Source organism: Gamsiella multidivaricata (assembly GCF_025024155.1).
Source record: "Gamsiella multidivaricata strain RSA 2152 chromosome Unknown BC939scaffold_90, whole genome shotgun sequence".
In the NCBI taxonomy this organism is placed as follows: Eukaryota; Fungi; Mortierellomycota; class Mortierellomycetes; order Mortierellales; family Mortierellaceae; genus Gamsiella; species Gamsiella multidivaricata.
This window is the reverse complement of record NW_026251798.1, coordinates 29,531-54,988: the sequence shown is the minus strand read 5'-3', so window position 1 is coordinate 54,988 and position 25,458 is coordinate 29,531. Positions and strand designations below refer to the sequence as shown.

Genomic DNA, 25,458 nt, shown 5'->3' with positions numbered 1-25,458 from the left:
CTTCAAAAGTTTCGGGCACGGCTGAGATTGGCCAAGGAATCAAGGATGGATAGCTTCCACGTGACTCCGATCGCCTTTTCGGCCAGCATCTGTTGAAGCGAACAACGAATGGTGCGCGGCGATGGAGAAAGTGGGGTTCCGGCCGCACTGCTGCTCTTGTACTTCGCTTCCCCCCCACACTCGAGCCCCTGTTCCGGAGAAAGCGGCTCATCTCCCAAGCAACACCTGTCCCTCAATACCCTTTTGTTCTTTTATTTCCCTGCTTTTCATTCGTTTCACATCTCCGCCCTTCTTTCTTACTCTTCACTCATTCTGTTCATAGAGACAGCAGTTGAGAATACGACATCTTGCTCCTCCCCACTTCTTTTACTCGTCAGAGTCGCTTGGTTGAAGGAATAGCAAGCTGTTCAACTTCAATTGCTGCTGTACCATAGTCCTTTGTACCATAACTTTTTTACCACCCACGTAGATCTCGATCACTTCTTCTCGCCTGTCCTCTCTTGGAATACTCTCCCTGATTAGCAAGGCAGCAACGCCATGGATCCCAAAACAGAAACGGCGCGCTTGCGTCTGGAGCAGCTCTCCAGGGCCTTGTCACACACGGCGGACTATGTAATTGCTGAGGATCCAAACCGGTCAGGAGGACTGATCATTTCTGCCACAAAGAACTATTCTGGGCTTGGTAAGGAAGAAAGATCGCTTTTTTCTACAGTGCAAAGCGACCATTTCGGACCAAAGACAAGGGACGATCCTTCCTGATCCGTTCAACCGTTCGGCTTGCGGGGAATGTTTCCATTTCACGTGGAATTTTTAAAATTTGTATCAGGCACCTGTACTCTCATGGCTTCGGATACTGATTTGCCGATCACTTTTTTTTTTTTTACCTTTGCAGAATATGGAGAGGTTAAGATTGGCGATGTCACCGTTGCTGTCAGCCCTGCACTGAACCCCGAGTTCGTCCCGAGCTACGATCAGCCTCTCTTCGAGGATTCGCAGGTAAGGACTTGACAGGCATTACCTTGCGTTTGCTACATTGAAGTTGAATGCCGAAGTTAATTAGGAGTCTGTATCCACCCCATTCACGTTAATAGGAAGTCCTGCGTCACTTGAGATGGTAATATCAGGCCCTATATCGGCCGTACTCTGTCATTGACCACTCAACTCGGCTAATCCGTCTTTCGATCGTCCGATATGATTATGTGTAGGATGATGCAAAAGGACAAATTGCGCCAGGACATGTTCTTAATCGGGTATGTTTTCAGCAAAGCTATGTCGCTATGTTTTTGCTTCACAAACGAAATACTTAGCTCAATTGCCACTCCAAACCATATCATAGTCCACCTGGCCATCTCCGCCGATCGATTGCCCTCAAGTTTGCGGAATTGTAAGTATGAGAGGATGTATTGGAGTAGAGCTGAATGTTAGTAATGTGTTGCCAGGAAGCGAATTTGCTTTGCTAAATGCTACCGCGTTGTCAAAAAATATAGAACCAATCGTGAGGTTGAGTACGTTCCGCTGTCAAAGGATGTCACTGAGAGCGACCTTAAGCAGCGTAGGGAGATTGTCGGCGGCACCGCATATTATGTCGATCAGGCCTGTGTTCGTGCTGCGACAGAGGGTCGTATCTTAATCCTGGATGGAATTGAGAAGGCGGAACGTAATGTGTTGCCTGTTCTCAACAACTTGCTGGAAAACCGAGAGATGGCGCTCGAGGACGGTCGATTCCTTGTCAATCCCAAGCGCTTCGACATACTTGTCAAGGAGGGGGGTCAGTCTGCCATTGACACTATGGAGAAGCACAAGCTGGTCAAGGTCAGCGATGATTTTACAGTCATCGCCCTAGGTCTCCCTGTCCCTCAGTATGTGGGTCATCCCTTGGACCCTCCACTTCGCTCGCGTTTTCAGTCTCGCGATGTCAAGGCGCCAGGATTCGAGTCACAGATGCAGCAACTCAGGACACTGGGACCAAGTGTACCCCAGGATATGTTGGAGCGCCTTCTCTCTGTTGCCATGGTTCTGGGCTCTCAGCATTATCAGAACCTAGGCAACGACTCCTCCGCAGCAGCGTCGATGGTCAGTAACGTCACTATCCCTGAATTCCCCGTATCGATCGAAGGCGCCATCAAGATGCTGAACAACTTTCAGGATGCCCAGCCTCGCTTCGTGTTGGATCTTGTCTACCCCTGGTCGCTTCTGTCTACATGTGAGGCTGAGCAGCGCAGCTTGATCGAGTCCACGTATCAGCGCTTCGGTTTTCTGGGACTAGGACGCGAAGAGGAGAGGTTCGATCAGGATCAGGGCACCGTCATTCGCCAATGCGATTCAAACTACAAGATTGCCAAAATTGAACGCTCCGGACCTACGATCGCACGCGCAACCTTTGAACATGTCTCTGGCAAGCCCGCGTCGGTTGATCTGCACTGCGGTGCCTACCCATTCGAGCCGGCCGAGTACTTTGTGGAGACACCCTACCACATATCGACGCTTGTCAGTATGCTGTTGGCGCACTCTGTTGGCGATTTCTGTGTGATTGGTTCCAAAGGTGTGGGCAAGAGTGCGCTGATGCGCCATTTTGGCAAAAACTTGGGATATAAGGTCGAGTTTATCCCTCTGTATAAGGACATGTCCTCGCGCGATCTGCTCCAGCGCAGAAGTACGACCTTCTCGGGAGATACTGTCTGGGAGAACTCGGCTCTTGTCAAGGCTGCAATGTCGGGCGCTTTGGCGGTTATGGATGGAATCGATACATTATCCTTTGGTACCATGGTCTCACTGCAGCGCTTGATTCACGAGCGCGAGACGGCCATGCCAGATGGACGCAAGCTGCTTCGACCCTCTCACTATGACCAGTTGCAGGCCAAGTACGGTTGGGGCCAGGAGCAGATGGAAAAAAAGGGTCTGTTACGCATCGCACCTTCTTTCCGTATCGTGGCGCTTGCGAGACCTGTTTCGAATGGAACGGAGGGTGGCAAGCCCGGATCGTGGTTGGCACCTGAGATTGTCAGCATGTTCCAGTTTGTTACGGTTCGCCCTCTTTCTCTCCAGGAAGAGACGCAGTTGCTGGAGACATTGTCGCCAGGCGTTTCCCCTGAGAGTCTGGGCCTTCTTCTCAAGTTTGCAAATCATCTTCGAAACTCGCCCGACGAGACTATCAAGACGCTCTCCTCTGCCATGTCCACTCGGTAAGATATGCGTTTTTTTTTCTGCTCCTTGATGAGTCTAAATATTATTTGGCATACACTTACTAACGCATTGTATATCACATATCTCTTCAGCCAATTGATCCGTATCTGTCGCCGCTTGGCAGTCTTCCCTAACGAAAGTTTGCATGAGGCTGTTCACAAGGTCTCGCTCTCCCGGTTCCTGCCTTCGATCGCAAAGGATGCTCTGAACCAGCTTCTTGCTACCAATGGAATCACGCCCAAGCCCAAGCCTTACAAAGCCAACGAGGTAAGAGATCATGACTGAAAAACAACATTCGTTAGCTCTGGTAACCCACGTTACCTAACATCTACTCTTTTACGTTCACTCATTTTGTTTGCAGCTTGAGATTCAAGTCCTCCCAAACAGAGAACAGCCGCGATCGCTCCGCATTGGACCAATCGAAGAGCCTGTTCGCCAGGATTCAAACCCTGTCTTGATCCCCAATATTATCTTCCACGAAAATCCCAAGCAAACAGAGATTTTGATGGAGATGCTCAAGGACTTCCAGCTTGGAGAGCACTTGCTTCTAATTGGTAATCAGGGAGTAGGCAAGAACAAGCTGGCGGACTATTTCCTTCAACTCCTCAGATTGCCTCGAGAGTACATTCAGCTGCATCGCGATACCACTGTGCAAAGTTTGACCGCCACCCCCTCGATTGTTGACGGTGTCCTGCAGTATGACGACTCGCCCTTGGTCAAGTCTGTCCGAGATGGATACATCCTTGTCATTGACGAGGCTGATAAGGCGCCCACCTATGTCACGAGCGTTATTCGTAACTTACTCGAGGATGGTCAGATGGTGCTTAGCGATGGTCGCCGAATTGTCTCCAAGCCTACAGAGGGTGCAGACGAGGTGGAAATTGTGATCCATCCCGACTTTCGCATGATGGTCCTAGCCAATCGACCTGGATTCCCTTTCCTCGGAAACGACTTTTTCAGAGAGGTTGGCGATGTATTCAGTTGTCATGCCGTCGACAATCCGGATGCCGAATCGGAGATGTTTTTGCTCCGCAAGTACGGGCCTGATGTCCCTGAGGAACTGCTGTTGAAGCTGACTGCAGCCTTCGAGGACTTGCGTGTGCTGGTGGACGAGGGTTTGTTGTCGTATCCGTACTCGACGCGCGAGCTGGTCAATGTCGTTAAACATATGCAGATCTACCCTGAGGAGGGCATCTCACGCATTCTGCAGAACGTGTTTGATTTCGATCAATACGATGCGGACTCGAAGGACATGTTAATCGAGACGTTCCAGAAGCACGGTATCCCTGTGGGTCTCGAGTCCGAGTTCACAATCCAGCTCGGTAAGCAGGTCGAGGTCAGCGAGCCCATCTTGACAGAGACTTGGAAGAAGGCCGCCGACGAGCGCGCGGTCGAGTGCAAGGTCAAGTCTCAACCGATTGTCTTTCGCGGCGGATGGAATGTGACCCCTGGAGTGGCCCGAGATCTGGAGAGGTCTGAGGGCCGTTCGGTCGTGTTTTCGGAGCAGCTGTATCACTTCAAGATCCCTACACGTGGCGAGGCTCTGGATATTATTTCGACCGACAAGGGCAACCTGTACGCAATCTCGACTAACCCGGTGACACTTCATTTTATCGATGCTGCCCACCGCACGGTCAGGAGCGCAGACATGTACGAATATTTCCCTCTGCAGAGGGCACCACCGAGACTGCGCCTTGCTCTTGTGCAGACGCACGCAGGCGGTCGATTCTTGTGCATGCATAATCCTGCAGACAACTCGTTCCTTTCCCTGGACACTCAGAAGGACTCGATTGTCTCGGTGATGTTGAACGGCCTGGCTCCAGTGGCCTCGTTGATGGACAAGTCTCTGGCCCATCTTGGATACATTGCCTTCTTCCAAGAGAGTCGAGCTAACATCGTGGTCGTGGACTTCAACACGGGTATTCAACACGCGGTCGAGTTGCCTGTTCAGATTTCAGGCTTCCATATGCTGGACCCCAAGTTATGGCTGGTTAAGGACTGTCAGAACGGCGATTACTATTTGGTGTATGCGTCGAGCCCAGATGTTCCCACTCCTGATCGTATCCAACGTGTGTCGATTACTGGAATGGGTGCCAAGGCGAAGCATCGTCTGACCTTTGTCTCGCAGCCCGTTATCGAGCCAGGCACCAGCAACAGGTAAAGACAAAGGAAGATCGTCTATTATCTGGTGAGAAATAAGCACTGCGCGTTACTGACATTCGTTTCATATCTGCCCTTAACTCTTCAGTGATAACATTCGTATGATGCACACCACCAATGATGGCGTTGTCATGGCAATGACTAAAAACATGGAACGCGTTCTTGAAAAGGATCCTGAGGCTTCAATGGACGTGTTTTCGTTCATGAGACCGATCTCGGACGAGAATGTTAGAAACATGTACTCAAACCTCCAAAGCGCGTCTTTGTATATGAGCAAGACCCAGCAGATGGCCAAGATCATTCCCTCACCTGTAAGATATTCATGCTTGATATCTGTAAGAAATCATTTCTTGATGAGCTATTGGCATCTAACCATACACTCTGTCGTTTCTTTTCTCATGCCACTAGAGCGGAAAGGGTGAAGGTCACTTGGAACTCTTTTCGCCCTCGGAACGACGTATCTGGCGCGTACTCATCCCTCTTTCGATTCCGGTCACCAGTACCTTGCGTGCGGATGCCCCCGTCACTGGCTTCAAGGGCGTACAGCAGGATCGCACAGTGGCCTCCATGTCAGAACTCGCAGACGGTTCGCTCTTGACCATGGATAATTCTGGATTTGTCCGTGTTTGGCAGGTCGATGCTGCGGATCTGTTCCAGTCCGCGAGCACCTGGAAGAAGCTTGTCGGCACTCTTGACTCGCGTACGTTGGCGATCCTCTACAAGGATGAGCAGGGTCGATATGTGAACGCAGATGGTCAGCTTGTGGGACCTGACGGTAAAGTGGTCCCCATGGGCGGTGAAGGTGAGGTGGGCGATCTGCCGCCAGGCATGGAGGCCTCTGGCGATAGCTCTAGCAGTGACGGCGGCGGTGGCGGTGGCGGTGGTGGTGGTGGCGGCGGAGGGGGGGGAAGCGGAGATGGCGACGGAAGTGGTGACGGCGATGGCAACGGCTCGGGAGGGGGTTCTGGAGAGCGTACGGGAGCACCCCAGGAGGGTCGCAAACCCAGCTTTGACGATGTTTCTAAATTGGATATCGTAAGTCTTGCTTTTATTTCCACGGTGATCTGTAAATGTGAAGTATACGGGTATTGATTGACTGACTGGGTTTCTGAACTCTGATCTACCACTCAAATAGCGCACAAATGCTCCTCCTCCCAAGCTGGTCTCGGACGCCCAGATCGAGATGCACAACATGACAATGAGAAAGCACCTTGCCTCGATGGATATGACCGCAGCAGATGCCAAGATCTATATGTCATACATGGAGAACGTGCAGCGCGAGATTCGTGAGCTGCGGGTAATTTTGGAGTCGATCGAGGCCAAGAATAAGGAGCGCGTGTGGCTTAAGAACCAGAGCTCTGGTGATTTGGATGACACGAAGCTGATCGAGGGTTTGACGGGTGACCATAATATTTACAAGCTACGAGGTGACCAGGACCCCGAGATGGGCTTCCAGCAAAAGCCCAAGAAGATGTTCTTTGTGTTTGATTTGTCGGCCAGTATGTTCAGGTTCAATAACCACGACAGACGGTTGGAGCGATCTATGGAGGTCGCGCTGATGATCATGGAGTCGTTCCGCAACTTTGAGCACAAATTTGCATACTCGATCATCGGTCACTCGGGCGATTCGCCCAACCTGGAGTTTGTGAAGGAAGGACGGTACCCTAAGACGGAGAAGGATGTGTTCAAGGTCATCTCGCAGATGAGTGCCCATTCACAGTACTGTCTCTCGGGCGATAACACGCTCTCGGCCACATCGATGGCGATGCGTGAGATTGTTAAGGAGGATGCGGACGACTATATTGTCGTGGTGCTATCAGATGCCAACATTGGACAGTACAACATCAAGCCCGAGGACCTTGCTCGCAGTACGTTTTTTTTTTTTTTTTTTTTTTTGTCGTCTTGAAGCTGTTGATTATCGCAATTGAAGGGTGCATTGAGGACTAACGCGTTTTCTTTTTAATTTGGCATCATAAACATTAGTTCTTCGATCAGACGACAGAGTGACCTCGTCCATGATCTTTATCGGATCATTGGCAGACCAGGCCGAGAAGCTGAAGAGCGCTCTGGGATCGCATGCGCATGTGTGCCTGGACACCAAGGATTTGCCCCAGATCATCAAGTCGATCTTTTTGTCGTCGATGGTCAAGTAGAGTTTTACATAATTTCAACTGCAGTTGGTGCGACGCGTAGTATACATAGAAAGATATCTCATCCCATAAAGACTTGTTCGCATTGCCTATTTACAAGTAGCCCCTACTGCTTCATATTTTAACACAGTACGCGATTGCAGGACTGATCCTGTTACTTGGCTTAAATTGCAACAATGAGTGGGTGCGGGTGCTACCATGTTGAACCAAACCTTTTCATGTATCTGGACAAGGAGAACCCCCTTGCTGCTCAAGCTTGATTTATTTTCAGGGATGAAGAGGATAGAGCGGGAGCGGCAAAGAAAGGAGTAGAACGGTGTTACCAACACAGCCAACGACCCATGCAGTGTGCATTACAGGTAGATAGCATTGTGGCGGTTGCACGCAATGAGCTCAACCCCTTCTTTTTTCTTTTCTTATCCATGCTGATACTCGTTTCTTCTTTTTTGTTTTTTGTTTCTTGTTTTTTGTATTTTGCAATTCTCTCACACTCTCTTTTCTTCATCCCCTCTTCCTCCTTTTGTTGTTGTTGTTGTCTTTTGCCGCCAGTTTTTTTTTTTGTTGCCCATTGCACATGAGGAATGAGTTCAAGGGAGATCTCTTGAAGCACGTTACTCTAGACTAATATACATCCCTAATTACTTTATCTCAAGCGCGTCTCCCTCAAGGTTTAATTGGGATCGAACAACCACACAGTAACCTGATCTTTATCTCTTTTCTCCACATCAGGGAATACCTTATTCTTTTTTTTCTTTTTCTTTTTTTCGAACCCGCCTCAAGTCTCTGTCCTTGAAATGAATCTGGCACAGGCGGTCGCGTCGAACGACCTGGGATTGGTCAGAGAACTCTGCAGGAACGGCCATGATCCTAACCAGACATTCGCCTGCAGCCCTCGCCAATCAGCCTATGCTGTGCAGCCGATCATAGGCCAAGCGACGAACTTTGAGCCCGATGATATCCTCTACGGAGCCACACCTTTAAACCTGGCGGTCTTGAACGGCAACCAGGAGATTGTCCGGGCCTTGATCGATGCCGGTGCAGACCTGAACAAGAAGGATGGCCGAGGAAGGTAAAGCAGCGATTGCCTCCAGTCACTTTGCGCAACTTCTTGCATTTCCCTTCCCCTTCCCTTTGTCCCCCTTGTAAAAAGAGGGGATGGGGGGGCGGCTCAAGCGACAGGGTTGTCAGAGCGCCCTTTTCGTGGTCCATGGATCGGACAACACACGGGAAGTTGGATGATTGAGAGCATTCAAGGAGGCTTCGAGGATTGAACGCTATGCAGACAAACAGACGAACCATGAAACGAAGGGCCCAAGCGAGGAGTGGGGCTCGTTAGGAAGGATAATCTTAGCTCCTTCACCCCTCTAACAATGCCGCAACTCATCTTCCTCTGCATGGTATACACTGCCGTACCTGTTGTCAATGTACGACTAGGACACCGCTTCTTTGTGCAGTCTACGGTCTGGATACACTGACGATCACGCCAGCCAACCTAGCCCTGATCTCCCAAACATCTCCGGCTCATCTCTCTATTCTGCGAAACTGCATCCTGCCCCACCCTTCCATCACGCTGTCGACATTGAATGCGCCTCAGGATGAGATCAAGGGCATCACGCCGCTCTGCTTGGCCAGTTATCTGGGCAAGGAGGTGGTCGTCAGGTGCCTGCTTGAGGCTGGGAAAGTCGATGTTGATGCCACCGACAGAAAGGGCGCGACTGCCCTGATGTATGCTGGTAGGCGACATGTAACAGAACCCTGACCAAGAAAAGCATCACGTCGCTCAATGGCATCTAACAAAAAAAAAAACTTAAACCCCTCCCGTGTGTGCTCTGTGCACAGCACGAGATAGACACATGGCGGTAGTCAAAACTCTGCTGAGGCATGGCGCATCCCCCGACTTGACAGACAGTAACGGATGGTCCTCGATCCAATACGGGCAGATGTATCCTGAGATTGTCCAAATGTTTGAGGAGACGCTACGATGCAAACGGCCAGAGGTCCTGGTAAGGTCACCATAGGAATGGCGCATGAATGGCAGGATCTACTGCACGTCCCCAGAAAAAATATATGAGAAAGCCATCCCTAAACGATCATCTTCCCTTGTATTCATGCCGCCATGGGTTATCTGCATAGCACCTGTTGACGCCCCCCGGGTCCCCTCAACTGCGAACAACGACTTCAGCCTTGGATAAGTCAGCCGACGGTTCAAGCAATACGACCCTACCCTATGCGCTTTCGCAAAGTCTTGTCCGCTACCCCCTCTACTACTCCAAACTCTCCTCCTTGCTCTCCTCGCTGCCTGCCTCACAAACTAATCAATCAGAAGGAGCAGTTTCTGCTACCTTGGGAGCGAATATGAACGAGTCCGCAGAGGGCGCTCATCTGCAGCAGATCCAGCGGACGACTCATACCGCGATGCTGGAGGCAATCAAGCTGGGCGATTTCATGTCGCTGCAGTCGCTTCTGATGGCCCCGCCTTCACTGAACGATAGTGGTATCGGTGGAGGATCAGGATCAGGAGTAGGCGGAAGCTTGGCTAACGTGGCGCTCGTTAACCATCATGACCTGCAGACAGGGCTGACACCTCTACATCATGCCCTCAGGACACGACCATTGCCCTCAATGGAGACGGTCAAGATTTTATATCAGGCAGGAGCAGACATGAATGCGCAGAGCCATTATGGTCGAACAGCGTTACATCACCTCTGTCGCTTTAGTCTGGAACACGCTTTGGCACCCTTGAACGATGATGCTTCTGGCAATGATTCTGCAGCAGGCTCGTCAATTGTCGGGTCTAATGGCCAGTCATCGGGTACGCCACCAGGACCTGTGGTAGAGGAGCCTACGCCGAATCGGAAAAAAACCCGATACAGGACTGAAACAAGTGGGTCTGCAGGATCAAACCATTTGACGCCCAACGGCAAAGAGATTCCAGGGTCCTCTGCAGCGTCGACGACCTCTTCGAACGACCTATCATCGACAGGGCCACGATATCACGGAGGACTTATGGACAATGGAGCGCTTAAGCTGGCTCCGCCAGAGGAAATCCAGCGAGCGTCCAAGCACCTGGCGGATTGTTGTCGCTTGCTTTTGCGGCTAGGATCACTTATCAACATTCCTGATAGACATGGGAATACGCCTCTCCATTTTGCAGTCGAATATGGAGGCGTCTTAGAGGTTGTTAGCGTGCTGGTCAAGGAGGGTGCGGATATTGAGCTGCGGAATACCAAAGGGTTGAAACCCCTGGATGTCGTTCGAGGAGAACAGTCAGAGGAGATGCGACGCATCCTTGGTGAGTGAATATGCCATTTTCCCCATCATCGATGGTTGGCTTTTAGCGTGAGAGTGTCATTCATTGATATTCATTCTTTTCGCCCATGACTGTTGCTAGAGAGCGGACGAGCGAGGACGACTGGTGATGGTGATAAGGACGGGACCACACCTTCGAATGCTGTGGTGCCAGCCTATCAAGCACGCGACAGCATCCTCAAGCCTCTGAACCTGCCGGAGACACTGCACGAGGTCGATTTTCAGTTCAACCAAGTTCTCCAGAATTTGGAGCACTACCAGAACCACACATCCGTGTCAATCGAGACCTCACTCCAATATATCACGGATCAGATCCTCCTTGGGTGGTCCCCTGACAACCAGGGTGCAAACGGACATGGGCAGTCCCAGGAAGAATACAACACAGATCTGATTGCAAGTTTGGAGAACCTCAAGTACGAGCTCGAGAGCACCTACGAGCTGCTGATGATTACAGAAGAGCAGTATCGGGATGTGATTACGTTCTATGAATCCGAGTTAGATAACATGACGCGCCAGAACTTGGTGGTCCTGACAGCTTACGATTCTGAAAAGTCCAAGGTCACAAGGCTGTATTCGGTCTATACGCGACTCAGCGAGCAACTGGAGGAACTGGAGGCCGAGAATGAGGGGCTTAAGACGGAATTGGAGGAGAAGAAGAGACGTGGGCTTGTTAGCCTAGGCAGATTGGTCCACGGAGCGATGGGTGGAGAGTGGACTGGAACCCGTTATGGCACCAGCATTACCCTAGCGAAGCATAAAGCGGTAGCGAGGAGGATGAAACAAGATTCGCTGACTACTACAGCCCTGGATGAGGAGCAGCTATCTCGGGACTCAGCTACCAAGGTCGATAGTCTTCCTCGACCTGCCATGGTCCTGGCCCCGCAGGGTGCTTTGAATAGTACAGGTCCTGACGAGAAATTGACTTTGGAGAACGAGAACGGAGCGGCATTGGAGGAGAAGGGGTTGATGATCGCAAGGCCGACCTCTCCGACGCAGGCCAGCATATCGACCGAAAGCGAACCCGTTTTGCACACGATCGCGGTCCTATCGCAGAAGGTGTCTCTACTCGAGCAGGAGCTTTCCTCCAAGACTTGCGACATCAAGGAGCGAGATCTCCTTGTCAACGAGCTCACAGAGCTAATTCAAGAACAATCGAAGGCGTTCGATAGCGAGATCGAGTCGCGAAAGGAGCGGATTGACAGTCTTGCGAATATCCTGCGTCGAGCTGAGGAGGGCGAACATATGCAAGCCCTTGTCGACGAGCTGGCTGTTAAGGTAATGGTCCAGGAGGACGAGAAGGCCAAAGGACAGCGCATCCAGAGCAGTATTCAGTCCCGCGAGAGCAACAACATTTCAAGGCACTCTTTGGGAGATTGGTCGTTCCTTTTGAAGGCTTCCGACCCCAACGGCATCTTGACGGATAAAGGTGGGCAGGATATTGTGGCTTCACTGAGGCATGAACTTGAGCTTTCTAAGGCTCAGACCGCAAGACTAGAGCTCGCCAACGCAAGTTTGCAGGACCGGTGGAGTGAGGCCATGAAGGAGCTGGAGGACATCCGTGTCTCAGAGGCGGCCAACTGCGACCAACACAGCAGCGTAGGTGGCACAGAAGTCGGTCAGTCCACGTCGACTGTGCTGATAGATGTAACACCCAGGGTGACCAAGGTCTTTGTCTCAAGGCAGCCCAATCAACCGCAGGACGAGCCACTCATGCTCACTCTGGACGATGCAGGCAACCTTCAAGAGGAGATACCGACATTGGAGGAGATCGAGCTGGTTTTCGAGATCCTGATGGCGAACCTGGCTGAGATCTCTCGAGACGCAGAAGAGGCGGATCTTCGACTACATGAATGCAACCGCGCCAAGGAACAGATTTATCAGAAATGTCTCTATCTTGATGGACTCCAAAAGGCCCTGGATGAGAATGTGGAGAAGATCGTCTCGCGACCCTTCAAGGCGGATACGCAGCCGAATTTCATGGAGGAGCAACTCAAACTGCAGAACCAGTTAAACCATCTGATGGAGCAAGCGGAGTCAGTGACTGATCTGTATAACAGATTGAAGCAGGACCTGGAGGACTACAAGGAGGAGAAGCAGAGTCGGCTTCGGGAACTCGATCACGTCCGAGAGCTGATGCGCAAAATCGGACCACAGGAGCTACTCAGAGGTTTGCTGATTAAGCTCGAGGGCGCCAATCCAGATGACCCGGCAGTCCAAGCACGTCGTGAGGCCATCGCGGCGGCAGTGGCGCAGGGAATGGAGCTTGCCGCTGAGATGGCAGCTGAGGAGAGCAATTCGAGCGAACGTGTTGCCTCGCATCTGTGGCGAAACTCTTGTAGCGTGGTTGACGAGGGAGATATGCAGGATGCGATTGACTCCAGACTGTCAACGGCCTCTATCGACCATTACACTCAGTCCTGCTCAATTAGTGACCACAAGTTATTTATCCAGTCGCTTTGCTCGACGCTATATGCTCTCCAGATGACAACGACTCATCAAATTGTCAGTCTCAAAGCTTCGTTAGCGGAGTCTCGGGCCTCGCTCGTCTTGGCAGATCAGGAGCTGTCGAATCTGAATGACCAGATCGCCAGTCTCTACGACGATGTGGGTACGCTGAGAAAGCAGCTGCGTGGCCTGCAGCAAGAGCTCGACCAGCTGATACAACACCGCAAGGCTGAGGTGGAAAAGGTCTGGGAGATCGTTGGCGAGGTCAAGATTACGGGTAATGGTGTGAACAGGTCCATGGAAGATGACGACGAAGTATCGGTCTCGAGTGCAGATACTCACCATAAGAGTGAATCTATCCAGTCCCGGGCATTGGCGAGTTCCTCGCGCTACTCTGCCGCTTTAGCTGTGAATGCGGTTGAAGGCGGGAAGGAGATTGCGGCCATCTCTATAAGCGGTAACGGCGGTGGTATCGGTGAAGGTGAAGGCTCAAATTCTGGTGGAAATCGTGATTCTGTTGTGACCCGGTCCCTTTCCATCTCGAGAGCTGAGCGCGCGTCTGTCCTCCGTAGGATCCCATCCCCACCAGTTCTGTCCGAGAACGACGAAGAACCAATGAGCATGCCGCCTTCTAGAGCAAGCCATGACTTTTCAGAGACATCCGAGTTGGATCGACACGCGTTGATCTCTGCAGAAATGGACAAGTTACGGTCTGTGCATCTGCACCTTTTATCTACCATCACCGAGTACAAGAAGCAAATCGCAGTAGTCAAGGACCGTAATCTGAAATTGGTGTCAACACTTTTGGATCGTGAACGCGTGAGATTGTGGACGGCTGACGGTCAGGACGAGGTGATCAGTGCGATTGTTGGGCAGCATGGCCTCAATAGCCATAACAGTCAGCATCATATCATGAGTGTTTCTGCCAACAGTAGTAGCAGCAATCTCAACGTCGCCAACATCGCACCGAACTCTTTGAGTGTGATACCAATTGGAGAGAGTACCTCGAGCTCGACGACGATACAGGCAAATAGCAATGGAGCTTTCGGTGCGAGCACATCGTCGATCAGCTCTACGCCAGGAGTTGCAGCGGGTGCCAAGAAGCACCATCACTTGAGTCTGACGGCTGCCGAGGACGGTATCAAGTTGCTAAGATGTCAGCTGGAGCGTATCCGGCAGTGCGAGATGGCTCGGTTCACGGATATGGGAGTCGGGCTGACGATGAACTATTCGGGGTTATATCCTTCAGGTATCGCGGGTGCAGAGGCAGCGGGGTCGTTCCTTACACCTGAGATGGTCGGTGAGAGTGTATGCTCGAACGGTAAGAGCACCGCTGGGTCTAGAAGTGCGGGTGGAGGTATAGATGGCGCAGTAGGATTTGAAGCGACGTTATATTCGGATCTGGAGAACCGGTATGGCGGTAAAGGCTTCTAGAGCACAATATGATCTTCGATTACTATGATAAATATGATGAATATGCGCGACCTGAACCTGATGCAGGGCGCGTTTATTTACTATGACCATTCTACAGAACGGCGTGCAGGGAATTTCCCAGACGGTGGAGTCGATTCGATCTTTGGTCGCGTGTGTTTATGTGCTGTAAACCATGTCAGGGACGCGTTGGGTCTTTCCCGTCATGAGCAGCAATGCGCTTAGGAAATCTTCAGACGGTATCTTGATAGCGGGATGCGTCGTGCCATTGGCTTAGGTCATACTACCAGCTGCGGAAAGACGCGGATGATACGCCGTGTGCCTGTCTTTCTGGCATCTGTACCGGGTCAAAGTCATTGCTACATGTATGTCAATTATCATCCCATGCAGGCCTGCCCTGCCCTTCTGGGGATTTGTTGTTGCTGCTGTTGATGATGATGATCGCCCCCTCTCAATCTTTTGTCTTTCTTTCTGGGCAACCCCCTGAGAGTTACCCATACACAACAAGAACAACGGTGGAAAAAAAAAAAAAAAAAAGACTACGCCAATGCAAAACGTGCATGTTGGAGCTGCAGGTGCGCACCCACCCTTGATCTATTTTTTGATCTGCCTTGTTTGTACATGTACTTTTTTTTTGTCTACCCACAAAGATGCGAGATGAGGTGGTGGGCGCTGGGTGCTGGGTCCATCCTCTTGGTCTGTCCCTACCTAGAAATGAACATTTTTGTATGGCATTTTATTGTTGGGTGAATGCAGGAGGCACATGATAAAAATACCGCAAAGTTCAGCGATCCAGGCAGCAAACCCCTCGTAAACTATATCTGCCGGGTGTCTGAAGAGGGGTCTGAAGAGGGGGCTATAGACTATTGACGAACAATTGATAGAGGACTTGGAGGGAGCGAGATACAGCGTGCGAATTAGATATATCCTGGATGTTTCCATGATAACTCTTTCTCGCTTATGGTCGGTGTTCGTTACACCGTTGTATTGCTGCTAGTGGATGGGCAACGTGCGCTGGATTGTCAAGGTGACCATGTGGTACCAGAACCCGAGCCATCGCTACACTAGCGGATTGTCCATCACAAAGGATGGAGGCTTGTGACGCGTGATCTTGTAATTGTTTTACAAGGCTGTGAGGTGCCCATGGTCGCACTACCCCCTGTCCTCATCCCTTTCCTTTCTTCCCATAGAAATGTTTATGTTCATGGTACAAAAAACACAGGGGATTGACAACCAGGATAGGATAGGCCCGGTACTAGTTTAAGGGAAATGCGATTGAGTGAAAAATGTACATGTGGCCAAAATTGTCATGGTATAAATGGTCATATTTGTCAGGTATTCTACTGAGCATTCTAGACAACATTTGAGCGGAATAGTAAAAAGTAAGGCTTGCATGGCTGGGGATGGCGCGCGCGGAAGGCGAAAAAAATGGACTCCAAAAAAATAATCCCAGGCATAGCGAACACCGTGCAGACGGATAGTCTTGGAAGCTAGAACGACCTTTTTTTTTAAGTTTATTTTAGATCGCCGCAGGTCGCAACAGGAGAACAGGGAAGGAAAGTCGGGCACGATAGCAGAAAAAAGTCTGACCAAAAAACAACCACCGCGATCCATAGTTGTTCGCCTCGCGTTAGTCTACATACATGCGCTGCAGGATAGGTCTGTATTTCAATGATAGGTATCTGCATATTTTGTGCAACGACAAGCAGCATAAGCTGTTGCCGGATGCCATCGTATATTCCTAGATTCCAACGAGAGAAGGACGCGAAGGGTGAAACTCAGTTGCAATCCTGCGGTCTGACTCTCCCCCTATACATGCAGCGTATGGGCGGAGACACGACTTGGAGTTTCTGCCACCATTTCTGCCTTGGATGTACCTACAGTCCTGCAAAAGCAGCGTCAATCGTACAATGGACCAGGATCTTTGGAAAAGAAGCTTTATGAGAACCATCTCCGGGTTCCTAAGCACGACTTTTTCGTATTGTGTTCGCTAGTTCTGGATGTTCTCCGCATGTACGTTGAAGCTTTTATTTATGCTTTGAAACCTATGCTTTCTAAAATCATGGCAATCAAAAAGAAACCAACGGACGGTTTGTTTTTGCACCTGGCTGCTTTGCTAATTCTGGCTGCGAGAGATAGGAAGACAAAAGCAGATGGAGATCTAGCGCAATGCAGTGTCCAATCCTGTCTGTTCGGGAAAGAGGCGATGGGTCGTAGGATATGCACCCACTAGAACATAGAACTTCGCCTACACATATAGTTTACACGCGCGTGAAGAAGAAGGGCAGAGAAGCATTGGGCGAGTTATCGTTCAATAGCAGAGCTCACAAGTGCGTTGCCTTGACCATACATTCGTGCTGTGAGATGTAGTAGCAGCAGCTACCGTTGGTCACATTTTTATCTGCTATGCAACTTATTGCATTCTAAGCCCAACCGACAAAGAACCGACAGAGCGAGGAGCAGTGTTCTAAATGTAAGGTGTAGACTTGATTCAAAGAGAATGAATCCATAACCGTCGCGGCTCTCTGATAGGTAGTCTAACAGGTAGTCTAATAGGCGCAGGAGATATAAAAAGCATTAATGAGAGCACAGAACGGCAGACGAGTGGTTTTCACACTCCACCGCACCACAAATTTTCATCAGTCGACAATTTATTTGGTCTTATTCAATTGCTGCGTGGTACCATTCATTTCTACTGCCATTGCCTCGGTCCAGTCCAGTCCGAGTCCTAGTCCCGCACCCTATGCCAGTCCTTAGATCCATTACGCTATCCGATTTTCAGACACATCTCCATCCCACTCTGGGTACGGTAGACTGTCCCGACGGCTTGTTCATCGTCACTTTGCGGATTCCACATCATGAACCAGGAACCAAGGCCGAGGAGCGGGGCCCATGATGGCCGACCAGGCCCAGTCCACATTCCGAACGTAAAACCGTGACCACAATTATACATTCAGGCACCCTGCTTGGTCTCCATGTAGCTCTTTTATTTTTACTCCTCGGGCGAAAAGAGGAAGGCTGGAGACTAAGGGAAAGCAGATGAGTCGAGCAAGTCTTTTTGTACCGCTTCCGCACGCTTCCTCGCTTTCTTTCTCCTCTGTTGCTCATCCCTTCCCCCTTCCCCCTTCCCCTTTCAACGCTCTTTTCTTTTTCTCTTCTCCCTTCCCTCTTTCACTTCTTTCTTCTTTCCTCTTTACTCATCCCCCTGGTCCTTTCCCTTCATCGCTTCTCCTTCCCTCCTTCCCTCATCTCCTCTTCCGACTCTTCTCTTTCTCTCTCTCTCTCTCTCTCTCTTTCTCTCATCAACCTTGCGGGGAGGTTCAGTTAATTTCACACTCATATACCCTATACACGTTTAAAGACCCCTTCCCCCCTTATTTCTTTCATCCTATCCATTGGGCCCCTACCCTCTTCGTTCCACATAACTCTAAAAAGAGGGCAGCGCTTACTTCACAATGGATAGCCAAAAGAACAAGGCCGCAATGGCATCGTTCTTGACCTCTTTCTTGCTCGCTGCCGCACCCGCCTTGGCTCAAGTCGAGATTGATCGTAAGCACACCCTCCGCCGCCCCCCCCCCCCCTCCCTTTATTTCTCCCGTCTATCCATTGCACACGTATACACCATGCATCCTCGGGGTGTTTCTTTGAGGGCCGCCCTTTTCCAACCCACAAAGACAATAGTCTTATTCGTTTTGATCACAAAGTCAGTATCAAAGTAAAAAAAGGAACAGCCGTTGCAGTTGTTTTCTTTAGCAAGCATTTTGGACTAGAAAAAAATTGGGCATCGACCACAATATACCACTGCTTTGCAAATGCGCCGATAAGGGGCATTGCCTATGGTCTTTTTTTTTTGGTTTTTTTTTTTTTGGTTTTTTTTGGTTTTGTGGCAGGTCGGTACTGGTGCATGTCTTTCCCCTATCCACATCCCCTCTACTCGCCACTGCATTTCGTCCGCTGCTAACTGCACACATATCCCTGGTGCATGCACGCGCTGGTGCGATTTTTTCTATTTTATTTTTTTATACCAGACTGATTGTGCGCCCTCGGGATGTGAGGTGATGTCCATCATCTTTTTTTCTTCTTCCTCGGAAGAATCAGTATGTACATAGGGTGCTTTATCATGGGCATGCCAACGGTCCCAATGACCCCTGTTGCTATGAATATTTTAAGGTTATTTACTTTCAGGAACGGGATTCAGGGCACCACTCGTATGGTTTCTTGTTTCAGGTCTAGATTTCGCTTCCCTCTCCCTTCAGCACAGGGCGCTTGTCCCGCCACTCCACTCCTCCATTTTGTTGCGATCTTCTACACCTTTAACTTCTCTTGCAATTGGCCACCAAAGGGAGGTAGTATGATGTCGGATTTACTTTCGCTCTCGCTCTCTGCTGCTCCAGACCGCCTCTTAGTCCTGTTCACTCTCTGTTCCCTATCGCTCATATACCAGTACAAAATGCTCATATTACACCCGCCTGTTATTATTATCTTTTGGTGTTGTAACTGCTCTCGATCAATTAAAAAAAAAAAAAAAAATTCACAGCCATACACATCTGGCGCTCTTAAGCGCCTTTCCAGATGGTATCCTACATCACATATTCCCAAATGGCTGCATGGTGCTTACCACATCCGTCACTCTGTTTTCTGGGTTTGTATCTTTAGCCGGCGCGGTTGTGGGCAAATGGCACGCTGAGCCACCACCAGTGCTCCAACACCCATGTATTGTCATTGACTCCGCCAATAACATGACCTACATGATCGGTTACGACTCCAGGGGCGACCTGGTCTTCAACTTTGTCCAGCAGTCGACGTGCTCTTCCGACTGGTCAAGTGTTATCTGGACCTCATTGCCCTATCCTGGAGGTGGAAAGCCCTACCACACCGAACAATGTTTCCTGACGTCGAAGAACCACTTCGGTGTCCAATACGAGGGTGGCATTGCCGTCTGGGACCATTGGGCCCGTACCTGGACCTACCAGCCCATTCCTTGCACATTGACCTACCCTAACAACGCTGCCGTTGTCTACCAGAACACCCAGTCTACCATTGATGACATCTTGATTCATTGGCAGGATTCTCAGGGTGCTCACTTGACCGGCGTCCAGTTGCTCAACGACACTGTGCACTCTTGCAACCAACTGACGACCTCGTAAGTTTCTTTTGGTTGTTGTGTGGTGGCGCGACTTGGTGTATGCCCTATGTGAACAACGATTTAACTGCCCGATATGTATATTTCCTCTTCCACTATTTCAAATAGTAATGTTCCCGCCGACATGAGAGTCGCCGCGTCACCCAAGGATGGCAAGACCTTTTTCCTCTTTGGACCCAAGGGCTCTGGCTGGTACGACATCGACTCAGCCACGACTCCCTCGGACAAGCCTGTCTCGACCACAAGCGAGTTCCACCCCTTGCCTGCCCTGAACGTTACCGTGCCTCGCACCGCTAACTGGGAAGGCTCTATCTATGTCTTTGGCAAGGTAATACGATGTCAAACATGGACAAAAAATTGGGTGGTGGTTGTTGTTTGTTCTCTTAATTTTGCTCTTGACGTTGAGTTGGACACGCCTTGAGCACAATGGATGGTGCCACAATCGATCTTCAGACAATCAGATGTAGTCTCGCTTAGCCTTATCCCCATCCTTATCGCTCGTTCTTCTTTCCTTGGCGTGTCTCTCCAATACTTCCTACCAACATGTCGCGTATCTCAACATCGTGTTCATTGAAATCAAAAACTAAACGCTATTGCATTTGTCTTTTGCCTTGTCGTCAAAATAGAACGATGCTGGTGTCGGTGTCTGGAGCGTTAACACCACTGTCGGTGCACCTTATACCATCGTCCCCGAGTCCCAGGGAGCTCCCATCTCTGGAGACTTTGGCGTCGCCAACTGCGGTACGGGTATCATTGTCTATGGTGGCTGTGCCTCCGCTGATAAATGTTCGACCAACCTGAAACCTGGTGAGTCCCTTACTCCAGGTACCATCACTCCTCCCACCGTAATCTACGTCCCTGGTACCGGTGGATCCGGAGGAGGTGGATCCGGTGGCGGCGGATCTGGTGGCTCTGGAGGTGGAGGATCCAGTGGTGGTGGAACCGGTGGTGGCGGATCTGGAGGCGGAGGAACCGGTGGTGGTGGAACCGGTGGTGGTGGATCTGGAGGTGGAGGAACCGGTGGTGGTGGATCTGGAGGCGGAGGAACCGGTGGTGGTGGAACCGGTGGTGGCGGATCTGGAGGCGGAGGAACCGGTGGTGGTGGAACCGGTGGTGGTGGAACCGGTGGTGGTGGATCTGGAGGCGGAGGAACCGGTGGTGGTGGCTCTGGAGGTGGAGGAACCGGTAGCGGTGGATCTGGAGGTGGAGGAACCGGTGGTGGTGGATCTGGCGACGGTGGATCCGGTGGTGGTGGCTCTGGTGGTGGAGTCTGGATCCCAGCCCCAGGCCCCGACGTCCCCACTGGTGCCCCATCTGGTGGCCCTACTGTCGTTCCTCCCACATCCACTTCCTCTGGTTCTTCCGTCGTTCCTACTGGTCCTATTCTCCCTGGCGGCAGCGACGGTTCCAAGACCTCTGGCGGCGGAAATCACACTGGCGCTATCATCGGAGGCATTCTCGGTTTTCTGGCCCTGATCTGCCTGATTGCTTTGCTGTTCATCTTTGCCCGTCGTCGCAGAAGACACCAGGAGGAGGAGTATGCTGCTGGAGGTATTGGCGGTGCTGGTCACTCCGAGTACAGCTCTGCTCATGGCGGAATCCCACCTCTGGCTCCTGTTGGTCCTTTCGGTGATCTGGATGACGTTGTTGTTCAAGACAAGGACTTGCCTGGCGGTCCTTCCGGTAACAACGCCTACCCTGGTGGTCCTTCTGGTGACTCGTCTGTTCCTGGTGGTCCCTCTGGATCTGGTCACGGTATTCCCCCTGGTGCGATCGCTGGCGGTCTTATTGGTGCCGGTGCCCTCGGTGCCGCTGCCGCTAACCGTAAGGACAAGGATGACCGTGAAGAGGTTTCCCATGGTCATGTTGCCCCTGTCCCTGTTCCCGGTGGTCCTTCTAATGATTCTCGTTACCCCGGTGGTCCTTCCGGCGACTCAAGCTTCCCTCCTGGCGGTCCTTCCGGCAACAACACTTACCCCGGTGGTCCTTCCAACAACAGTGCTTATCCCGGTGGTCCTTCTGGTCCCTCTGGATCTGGTCACGGTATGCACCCTGGTGCGATCGCTGGCGGTCTTATTGGTGCCGGTGCCCTTGGTGCTGCCGCTGCTAATCGTAAGAACAAGGATGACCGTGAAGAGGTTTCCCATGGCCATGTTACCCCTGCTCCCGTTCCTGGCGGTCCAAATGACAACACCACTGAGACCCAGAATGGTCGCGGTGCTCCCGTTCCTGTTCCTGTTCCCGGCGGACCTACCTCTGATAACTCGACCAAGAGACCTACCGGCCCTGGTGGAGTGTACCCTGTTGGAGGCACGACCACTACCGAGACAACTGAGGAGGTTGAGGAGACTTCCTCTGATAGCCACCTCGGCAGAAACGTCTTGTTGGGCGGCGCTGTTCTCGGTGCCGGTGCTGTCCTTGCCGGTAATAAGCGCTCTGACTCTAACGAATCGACCACGATAACCAGCAAGACCACTGTCACGACCACCAAGAACGGCGGCCGCATCTACACCACGACCGGCACTGGTGGCCGCACTGTGGTTACTGAACGCTCTGAAAATGGTTCCCCTCGTCACGTCTTGACCGGTGTTGTTCCTGACACTACCACTGTTCGCACCATCACTCAGCGTACCGAGACTGGCGAGGACATCCTCATCCCTGTTGATGCCCCCGAGGGCGAGGAGCGCGAGATTATCACTGAGCGCGACCATAACGGCAAGATCCGCTACATCATTGGAGGAATTATTGCTGGCGCTGCCGGCGCTGGTATCGTTCGTCATATCGTTTCTTCGCGCACTGAATCTAATTCTGGAGAGACCACCCACATCATTCCCGGTGGAACTACGACTACGACTTCTTCGACCCGTATCATCACTGAGCGCACCTCCACTGGAGAGATTCGCCATGTTATTGTTGGCGGCTTCAGCGGCAATGCTATCCGTGTCTTGACCGAGCGCACCGTGTCTGGCGAGGCCCGCCTGATCCCTACCAACGAGCCCACTGGAGAACTCCACCATGTTATCACTGAACGCACCGAGTCTGGCGATACCCGTTACATTATTGGCGGTATCATTGCTGGAGGAGCAATCCGCACTGTTACCGAGCGCACCGAGTCTGGCAGCACCCGCGTCATCCCTGGAGGCGTCTGCTCTGTTACCTCATCGACCCGCATTGTGACCGAACGTACCTCGACTGGTGAGATCCGCTACATCATTATTGGTGGCTTCAGCGGAAACGCTATCCGTGTCATTATTGAGCGTACTTCGTCTGGAGAGACCCGCATGACCCCCACGAACGAGGAGACCGGTGAGCTTCGCCATGTCATTACTGAGCGCACCGAGACTGGTGAGACCCGCTACATTGTCGGAGGCATCATTTCCGGTACTACGATTACTCGCGTGATTATGGGACCCCGCATTGTGACCGAGCGCACCTCGACTGGCGAGATCCGCTATGTGATTATTGATCAGTACAACGGCAACGCTATCCGCACCAAGTTTGAGCGCAACGTGGAGACCGGCGAGTGGGTCCATATCCCAGTTAAGGAGCCCGAGGGTGAGCTGCGCTATGTGACTGAGGAGAGAACCGAGTCCGGTGAGATCCGCAAGGTCATTGGCGCCGTCATTACCGGAAATGTTACCACGACCACCCGTACCGTCTCTGGAGGCGTTGTCCCTGAGGGTGCTTCGACTTCGACCCAGACCCGCATCGTTGCTGAGCGTAATGAGTCCGGAGAGACCCGTTATTACCAGATTACCAACGGACCCGACGGACAGGAGATCCGCACTGTTGTTGAGCGCACCGAGGATGGCGGTTTCCGCATCCCAGGAGGCGCCGTTGTTGTCGGAGCTGGAGCCACCTTGGTTGGAAACAACCACCAGACCACTACCACGACCCGTGTTGTTGGAGGTGGTACTTTGACCCCCGCTGAGCAGGCCGCGAACAAGACCCAGATCACTCTCAAGTTGAGCATTATGCGCTACGAGCGTGCTGACGCCTCTGCTGCCGTCCCTAACGCCGCTGTTGGCGCCGTCATGTTCTCTAAATTCAAGATGCTCGCACCCGGTGATGTCAACATTGAGGACACTGCTTACTCGCACGTTGAGGAGGTTAAAGCCCCCAACGCTCGTCGCACGATCAAGTGGATGAAGACCGAGGCCCACTGGAAGCGTGAGGCTGGTATGCTTCAGCACCTCAAGTCTGACCGCTATATCTGCGACCTCTATACCCTGTACTCACTGCCAACGTTTGCCGAATACCGCTATGTCTCGATCTTGGGCTCTTTCTCTCGTACCTTGGAGTCCTACATGCAGACAGAGCAGCTGTCGTCGATCCAGATCCGTCAATTGACCGCTTCGCTCTCGGATGCTCTCCGCTGGTGCCACGAGCATCATGTTGTTCACCTGAACGTCCGCCCTGCTTCGTTCTACCTCGAGGGTGTTCCTGGACAGGATGCGAAGAACAGCAACGGACAGCTGATCTGGAAGCTTTGGAACTTCGGCCATGCACGCTTTGTCGGTGAGACCGTCGATACCTCTGTTACAACGGTCACCTATGCTGCCCCTGAGATCTTGAACGGACGCAAGAAGAGTGATGCCAATGTCCTGTCGTCTGTCTCGATGGATCGCTGGTCCCTGGGATTGATTATCTACGAGTTGCACGCCCGCAAGACCTACTTCTCTTCGAACGCGTTCGCCGAGTTCCAGTTGACGAACGACGACGGAGTTAAATTCGAGCCTGCTTTGGACGCCGTCCGGGAAGACGATGCCCGCCAGGCTATCAGGGGATTGCTGGAAGTCGATGCCGAGAAGCGTTACACGCACGAGACATTGCGCGAGGTCTACTTTGGCAAGACATAAAGAACTCGCCCGTTCTCTTTACCCAAAAAATAATTTTCTAATTTCTAATCTTTAAAAAATACCAAAAACACGATGGAGCAGCAGCTCTTTCCGTGCCCAGGAGGGAAAGCACTAAGAAGGAGACACGCACATACACCATACTACACATTTATCTAGGTCTATACACCGTTTATTCACTTAAAATTTTTTTACAAAGAAATATATTTTTTTCAATCATGAAGAAACAATGAGCTGAAGATACAGGAACGGTTTACTTTTTCGATAACGATGATAATTCCTGGTTTGTGGGCATAGTTAACCTGTAGACAGCCGCTCCGATGAACACTGACAAAAAGGCTGTTAGGAGTGGTTTCCGCAAACGTTTCGCTTCGATTTAAAGAGTGACGAAGATATGTACCTGTTCCCATGAGTCCGAGACCAAGCCTTCGGGCTACCAGGTTCCTGGGCAACTGCTGTGCTTGGTAAAAGGAGTACAGGCCAAGGCCACTGAATCCAACGCAGCCTACGACCTTGCAAGGCAGGCAATCTGCAGGGAGTTGCTGCTGCTGCTGTTGCTGATATTGGTTTTGCAGGCGAGTTGAAGGTGCCTGACACTGTGATGATTGGGACATGTTCTCTGGAGCCTCTGCTGTGCCTTGACTGATTACGGTGGGCCTCATCTATCGTATGTAATATCCAGCAATTGAGTGTCTGGTATCGAACATTCATCCATTCATGTAAGCTTATGCTTCCTGTTGATCTTGCGCTCCGGTACCTCGATCGCCATGGGGAGTGTTTC

The 25,458-nt window shown here is 51.4% G+C and overlaps 4 protein-coding genes across 4 annotated transcripts; 3 read left to right on the top strand and 1 right to left on the bottom strand.

Moving 5' to 3' along the window:
• Positions 1 to 840: 840 nt before the first annotated feature.
• Positions 841 to 7,496, top strand: BC939DRAFT_402470 (AAA domain-containing protein; the record flags this gene model as incomplete). Its single annotated transcript, XM_051552681.1, has 10 exons — positions 841 to 996; positions 1,537 to 1,755; positions 1,795 to 3,182; positions 3,276 to 3,450; positions 3,545 to 5,340; positions 5,432 to 5,654; positions 5,752 to 6,118; positions 6,170 to 6,378; positions 6,479 to 7,211; positions 7,327 to 7,496. 10 exons carry the CDS (start codon positions 841 to 843, stop codon positions 7,494 to 7,496), a joined length of 5,436 nt encoding a protein of 1,811 aa, XP_051407641.1.
• A 459-nt stretch (positions 7,497 to 7,955) lies between these two features.
• BC939DRAFT_496544 (uncharacterized protein) lies at positions 7,956 to 14,769 on the top strand. Its single transcript, XM_051559685.1, has 5 exons — positions 7,956 to 8,562; positions 8,928 to 9,226; positions 9,357 to 9,496; positions 9,627 to 10,785; positions 10,885 to 14,769. The coding sequence occupies exons 1-5, from the start codon at positions 8,288 to 8,290 to the stop codon at positions 14,679 to 14,681; spliced, it is 5,670 nt and encodes a 1,889-aa protein (XP_051407640.1). The 5' UTR covers positions 7,956 to 8,287; the 3' UTR covers positions 14,682 to 14,769.
• A 4,980-nt stretch (positions 14,770 to 19,749) lies between these two features.
• On the top strand, positions 19,750 to 24,681 carry BC939DRAFT_325004 (uncharacterized protein). Its single transcript, XM_051551550.1, has 5 exons — positions 19,750 to 19,821; positions 19,930 to 20,149; positions 20,448 to 20,829; positions 21,025 to 24,000; positions 24,123 to 24,681. The coding sequence occupies exons 2-5, from the start codon at positions 19,946 to 19,948 to the stop codon at positions 24,341 to 24,343; spliced, it is 3,783 nt and encodes a 1,260-aa protein (XP_051407639.1). The 5' UTR covers positions 19,750 to 19,821; positions 19,930 to 19,945; the 3' UTR covers positions 24,344 to 24,681.
• Positions 24,682 to 24,930: 249 nt separating this feature from the next.
• On the bottom strand, positions 24,931 to 25,446 carry BC939DRAFT_507273 (uncharacterized protein; the record flags this gene model as incomplete). The annotated part of the gene is made up of 3 exons (XM_051560869.1): positions 24,931 to 25,004; positions 25,078 to 25,339; positions 25,435 to 25,446. 3 exons carry the CDS (start codon positions 25,444 to 25,446, stop codon positions 24,931 to 24,933), a joined length of 348 nt encoding a protein of 115 aa, XP_051407638.1.
• Positions 25,447 to 25,458: the final 12 nt, after the last annotated feature.

What these genes read in the sequence shown, in the direction of transcription:
- BC939DRAFT_325004 (XM_051551550.1), top strand. Translation starts at nt 19,946, where the DNA reads ATGAGAGTCGCCGCGTCACCCAAGGATGGCAAGACCTTTTTCCTCTTT. An exon ending in CTATCTATGTCTTTGGCAAG is followed by an intron (nt 20,150 to 20,447) that starts GTAATACGATGT and finishes TCGTCAAAATAG; the next exon opens with AACGATGCTGGTGTCGGTGT. An exon ending in CGGTGGTGGTGGATCTGGAG is followed by an intron (nt 20,830 to 21,024) that starts GTGGAGGAACCG and finishes GTGGATCTGGAG; the next exon opens with GTGGAGGAACCGGTGGTGGT.
- BC939DRAFT_496544 (XM_051559685.1), top strand. Translation starts at nt 8,288, where the DNA reads ATGAATCTGGCACAGGCGGTCGCGTCGAACGACCTGGGATTGGTCAGA. An exon ending in AAGAAGGATGGCCGAGGAAG is followed by an intron (nt 8,563 to 8,927) that starts GTAAAGCAGCGA and finishes ATGTACGACTAG; the next exon opens with GACACCGCTTCTTTGTGCAG. An exon ending in GGAGATGCGACGCATCCTTG is followed by an intron (nt 10,786 to 10,884) that starts GTGAGTGAATAT and finishes GACTGTTGCTAG; the next exon opens with AGAGCGGACGAGCGAGGACG.